This window comes from Lagenorhynchus albirostris, chromosome 17 (genome assembly GCF_949774975.1).
Source record: "Lagenorhynchus albirostris chromosome 17, mLagAlb1.1, whole genome shotgun sequence".
Taxonomy (NCBI): domain Eukaryota; kingdom Metazoa; phylum Chordata; class Mammalia; order Artiodactyla; family Delphinidae; genus Lagenorhynchus; species Lagenorhynchus albirostris.
In genome coordinates, this window is record NC_083111.1 from 1,054,427 (window position 1) to 1,060,993 (window position 6,567).

The following is a 6,567-nucleotide window of genomic DNA, read 5'->3' on the forward strand; positions in this document are numbered from 1 at the left end:
CATAAAACGCTGTTATAATGTCATGATGGATTTGCAATGCAAGTAAGTTTTCTATCCCTCCTGGCAATGGCTTGGGAAAGTTCTGCCAACAGTACTTTTCTTCTCCCCTTCCTTTCTGGTGATGAAATTCATCAAAATACTTTGCCTTCCTTGGCTGAAATTCAAAATCCACTTGAGCTTTGGATCATCTGATAAAAGTTAATACTTCATCTGAAAGTTCAACAGAGTTTATTCTCATAAGAGAAAAAAAAAACAGATGAGAAGTGAAAAAACACCATATTTGGAAACTATATCCTCAATTAGGCATGAAGAATGAAAAATACAATAAAATAAATACCACTGTTAAAACTATTCTTTCTTTTTAGGTGTAATTCTCAGAGTTAAAATTTTTATTTCAAGTAAAGTATACACAATCTAATACTTTCAACATGCTGTGTTCATTTGGACCCTTTGATAATTACTATGAGATGATTAAAATTGTATCTTTCATCTCTACCTCTAAAGCTCATTGCTTCTCTGGTTTTAATTCTAAATAAGAAACTGTTTTGTCTGAGTTTAGTTGAAGGATCAGTGAAAAAATGACTGCAGTGTATGAAATTTTATGTCAGAAACTATGTATATTCTACTCCAGCAATAGCAGTGCCCAGATTTATGGGTAAAGATAAATCAAAATTGATATAATTCAGGATATTCAATTAAAGAGATAATTCATCCCATGTCTGAAATTAAAATTTTAGTGCTCAGCATACACTTTGTGTCTGGAATCTCACTTCACCTGGTAAGTTGTCTGAGTGATCTCGTGATGTAATTGATGAGACTGATGGTTTGAACAGGTGATGCTCAAGGCTTCCTTCTGCCCCAGAAATGTCCCCATGTGAGTCTCAGTGTCTGCTTCCCAGGGAATCCAGCCAAGGGCAGGACGCCAGCAGGGCTGGGATCTCAGAACTGGACCACCCTTCAGCTGGCCGGCAGCTGTCTGGACCCCGTCTTTGGTGATGGGTGGAGCGCCCGCATCACCTGGGAAACTCTTGCAGGTTGATATGGGCTGAACTGTGTTCTCCCAGAATGCACATGTTGAAGTTCTAACCCCCAGGACCTCAGAGCATGATTGCATTTGGAGACGGAGTCTTTAAAGAAGTAACTAAGTTCAAATGTTGTCTTTAGGATGGGACCCTCATCCAATATGAATGAGTTCTTATAAGAGAGCAGATTAGGACACAGGCACACATGGAGGAAGACCCTGTGAAGACACAGAGAGAAGCCGGCTGTCTACAAACCAAGGACAGAGGCCTCAGAAGAAACCAACGCTGCCCCCAGAACTGGGAGAAAATAAAGTATAAATTTCTATTGTTTAAGCCACCCTGTCTGTGGTGCTTTGGTACAGCGAGTCCAGCAGACTGAGACCTAGGGCAACTGTTACAGCCTCTACCTGTGAGGACCTGGTCGGGGGGCCGTGTGGAAGGTGAAGCTCTAGCATCCCTGGCAGTAGATTGTTGGACCTCAGAATGAGCTGACTGCAGCTGGATGTCATTCATATGTTGGGGAAACTCTGTGAAAGGAGGAGAGTGACTATTAACCAGTGTAAGTGGGATGGTAACAGGCAGCATGTGAAGGGTGTATCATCTTCTGCAACCGCCAGGCAGAGGGAGCTGAGGTGGCCGGGGGTAGGACGCTGGTGGCCCCGGTCCACAGCCCTTCCCCGGCACCACTAGACTCCGATGCTGTGAACTGTAAGCTCATCCTTCAGGGACTCAGGTAGGTTTCTTTTCCCGGGAAAACTCACAGGAGGAAGGTGAGGGGAATGGAGGATGATTCCCACCACGGCCAGCACCCACGCAGACTGCGTGCCTTTGGGAAGCACCTGCTGCACGTGTTCATTTGCAGCTATCGTTGTCAGAGGTGCCCAGTGTGTTTAATATGACATGTTCAATGGCCTGGATGTTACCGCATGTTTGAGATCCCTGGCATGCCGTGTGCACACGCAGACATTTCATATTTCATGGCTGCAGCCGGGAATGAGGCAGAGGCGGTGGAGTCGCCCAGGTCTGCTCTCACACTGCGCACTTGGTCAACCGTCTGACAGCGCAGCGTGGTAGGAAATCATCTACCAGCAAAACTCTCTTTCTTGCCACGAATTTCCATGCTCTACAGAGCAGCAATCGGATATCTATCTACTACTTCATCCATCGTCAATAAACCCAGGAGGAGTAATAGTGTCTCCCATGTGATAAATAGGTCACCTTTCAGAGAGGCTGCCGTTGACTTTAATTAGTACTTACTCTTTCTTAAGCCTCCCTTTCTCTTCCCTTAGTGAGGCGTCCGTTAGGTTTGAAGGGTGTCCTCAGAGTCGGGCTCTCTTCTTGTTATGATCGAAGAGAAATGTTTGCATAACTTAATTCTAGGACAAAAGACTTAGTGAAAATGTGGATGGACCTCACTTTAATACTGAGCTATTGAAAAACGACGTGACTCAGAAAACAGTCGGGTAAAAATTAGTCTCGTTACGTCATGCTTATGGTGTGGAAATCTGAGCCCTGTTATAGCATTTTAATTATTAGCCAAGGATGTAATTCTCATTACCATGCACAGGAGGAATAATACATTATTTTTATCAGATTTTCAGAACACGAACTACTGTATGTGTCAGGTTTTGTACTGGGTGTTGCTAAAGGGAAAACGAATAGGGTACTCCCTGTCTTTGAGAAACTCGCATTCTAACAAATAACTCAATAAAGTGTGAGTGGTGTTACAATAGAAAGTTACAAAAACTAGTGTCAGGTGGGCAAAACCTTGGTGCCGCCAGCCAGGAGAGGGGCGCGGAGTAGTGGCCAGGGGTGGTGCAGAGCTGGTGAGGAAAATGAGAGTTATCTCCCACTCACGTGTCTGTGACGGCGTCCAGTCCCCCGGCTGGCCTGGCGGCCTGCCGGGGGCGTCCCCCGCAGAGCCCGGCGGGGTGCTATCCCCAGACGGGCTACTACCCACCCAGCCCCCGTCAGACCAGCAGAGCCGAGGGCAGCGCCACACCCGGGCCCAGTCCTGCCGGGCCCAGGCCCACCTGGCAGGCTGGCATGGTCAAGGGGGCGGGCGTGCAGGGCTCCTCCGGCTCCACCTGTGGTGGCCTGGTGCCCACCTGCGTGTGCTCGCAGCTCCGCTCTCTGCCTTGCAGGCGGTTAACACCCCTTCCCCTGCCAGGCAGCTGGTCTGTCCCGGATCTCGGCCAGTCGGCCCTTCCATGGTGTGCCTTTTCTGAAGAAGCTTTAGAACCACGTTTACCGTAAAGAAAGGTTGGAGAAGGCAGGCGGGTGAGTGATTGTCACAGCTGTGTTCACACTTCTTCTCTGACCTTTAGTGTTTCAGGTGGAGCAAGCTGTAGGCGTTGTTGTGGTACTTGGTTATGTATTTTTTTCTTGTCTTTGCAAAGCAATTGCATTTTTTGTTCATTGCAATGTATTTGCAATTTTGTGTAAACTCTTTAATTCTCTTTATGAGATTTATTACGTGGTAAATTATGCTGCGTTACACACACACACACACACACACACACACACACACACACTCATGGGAAAAGGAAAAGGAAATTTCAGCATTTCGTCACTGCCCCTGTTTTGCAGGCTGCTGGCCACCACCTCACTGGCCCTGCTCAGGGGACAATGGCATCAGTGCCTTCCATTGGATGCCTCTGGCCCCAAACCAGTATTATCGAAGTAAGTTGTACCAGCACTGAAGGGTACCCCCAGAGAATATGATCTGAGGAGATGTTTGTGGGATATTATTAACCTACGTATTATGTCCTGCTCAGAACTTAAGGGAGAAGAATGACAATTATTTGTGACAGTGAAGAAAATAGGAATAGACCTCATCAGAGACCGATCTGAATCAATGCGGTCAAGCCCCACTGCTTGCTTTAACTCTGCTATGTTACGTCCATGAAACCACTGACACATAAATAAGTGACAATAAGCTTATACTTCATAATTATATTTTAATTTCATGTACCTTGCATTTAATAGGATGTGTTAAAAACGGAAAATTTCACATAAATAAAATATTCATTTCTTAGAAAAGAGGAGTCACGTGACTCTGCCTCAAAGATTTTCTCATTTCCATTTTCTGCTGTGGGTAATAGGTCAGCTTCTACCTGACCAGTTTTTTTTTTTTATTTATCTATCCATCTGTGATTATTTATAGCTAAATAGAACATTGTAGCTTCTTAAAGAAACTTCAGAAATTTCATAAAATGAAACAATCATTTCAGAACCAAATTATCATTTAAGGGATGTTTGCCAGCATGCAGAAAACTCTTATTTCGAGGGTTGTTTGTAGATAAGAGTTGGACACATTTATTGATTTATTCTTTTCACGGACAATAAATTTACATCCTTAGAAATTATTTTTATATCCTGATCTTTTAAAAGACTTACAGGTTTAAAATACAAGTATGATATGACAAATAAAATGTATATACCGTACAAATTAGTGTATATAATATACAAGAAATATTCCTAATATAGTACAATAATATTCATTCTTCATTTTGTGCTTCCTAAGATTTTGATTTTGATAACATTTATAATATATTTTAAATTCTACATTTAATCTGTGGAGAGAGAGAGAGTTGTCCACCATGGAAAGAAATTTACTTTATGAATACAAATGTAATATGCATTATTCTGGAAGACTTTTAATAGGCTGATAATTTAATCAGATTTTCAATTCATGAATTCATGATCAGGATTAAATGATTTCAAACCATGCTGCTTGAGCGTTTATGTATAAAAATTTGTGTTTGTTGTTTACTGGCTTGTTTATTATCCTCTGTTTCCTACAGAATCCGGCGTTTCTTCAGGCACCTCTCTAACTGGCTCTGATTCTGTTCACTTCGTAGATGATGACAAATCCCAGCGAGGTATGTCGTTTATTTCTTATCAGCATCACCCTCATTATTTCCCTTCGTTTTTCATCCCTCAAATGTGTTTGATAAGGGAGTAATGTGAATTTTATTTCATAGGGTTACCTGAAGTGGCAGAATCCACCTGGTGGTTTAAATCCTTTCTCCAGTCTGAACAGGCAGAGAAGACCAGTTTGCTTGTGGGTAAGTTTTAGCCTTTTCTGATAAGGATATTTCCTTTTCAGAATAGAACAATACGTGTCATAATTATCATGATAACTAATAAGGATAAAACCTAGTTGTCTCCTGGAAGATAGTGAAGACTTTGATATGAAGCATACTTGAGGGTAAAGGTGGGGAAACAGTTTCTCCCTCCTAGTTAAGCATCAGTCAGATCAGAGCACACTTTCTAATTCTATCTGTAGAGAAAAAACTGAAAACTCATATGCCAATTATTATCATGGTTTAGTGGGAATGGATCGGAGGCAAGGTTCTAAATTTGTTTTTCCAATACCTACAGGAACAAATAACAATTATCTACTCCAATATAAGGAATCACAGCTCCTCGGGGAAATGGCTGATCCCAGGACAGGTAAGAAACAGTAAGAGACAAGCCTGGACTATTTCATGATGCCAAAAAGATAGAAATGCCCCTGAGATGATGGGGATGTGTCAAAATGACACAGGAATGAACTGGGTAAATCTGGGACTATTTCAGCAGTAAAATAATGATAATAATAGACAATTGCCTGTAGAATAAAATAAAGTCCATTTATCTATTTAGATATAAAAAATACTTGAATGAACAAATGAGAGAGAAAGAAAAGCTCTTTCTTGCAGCGGAATTCCAGTTTATAAACGTAGAAGGAATGATGGAGAATCGTTATATGACAAACACACCAGCAACAGTTGTTCCAGGCAAGAATTACCCCAGGGCTCTAAAATAAATGGGCACAAATGTGAGAAACAAGATATCACAGGCTCTCAGAGTATCTCCCCATAAAGTACCTAAGAATCACAAAGGGGAAAAATACTAACTTTCTAACAGAAAAACTTGTCAGACGAGCCTCAACAAAAACAAACAGAAAACAGTGAGCTGGTTGCTGGCTGTCCTAGACAGTCCTGCTAGGTCCCGCTGCTGGTCTGGACTGGCCTCTGGGTGCCAATTACCAGCCAGAAGACGGAATTTGTGCGTTTGTACACAACACGTTTTGAACTACTCTATCATACTGAAGAGCACAGTTGTTATTCTAATGGTTTTTAAAAAGTGACTGTGTTGATTTTTACACCCTTTACTAACGACTAGCTACTAATTGGGGTAAAAAGAGTAAGTAACAATGCAGTCCATAGATTCTAATGTTAAAACATCAGTGTTTTGATACATTTTCCACAGAATCAACTAAAGAGGATACTTTGTAAAACCAAAGTAAGGCCAGTTGTTGAAAAGATGTATTCTTTACTCTATCAAGTATAGTGACTTGAATTATTTAGGTAAGTGTTTCATTTATTTTTCCGGTTTACCTCAATTGTAAAGACAACTTACAAAGAAGCATTTCTCAGCTAATCACCTTTGACTTTGCAATTCAGTGGGCATTGTTGTAATAGCTGACTCTTCTAGGCAAAGAATTACTGTTCTTTGTAATTCTATGTAACAGCTAATGGGTGTTCCATCTGGCCGG

At 41.8% G+C, this 6,567-nt stretch overlaps 1 protein-coding gene across 1 annotated transcript; it reads left to right on the top strand.

The window, feature by feature from the left end:
* Window positions 1-3,650: 3,650 nt before the first annotated feature.
* Window positions 3,651-6,320, top strand: PPDPFL (pancreatic progenitor cell differentiation and proliferation factor like). The gene is given in 6 exon segments (XM_060128496.1): window positions 3,651-3,675; window positions 3,678-3,704; window positions 4,829-4,906; window positions 5,009-5,092; window positions 5,409-5,480; window positions 6,282-6,320. Coding segments are annotated over 6 exon segments (312 nt in total). The 3' UTR covers window positions 6,308-6,320.
* Window positions 6,321-6,567: the final 247 nt, after the last annotated feature.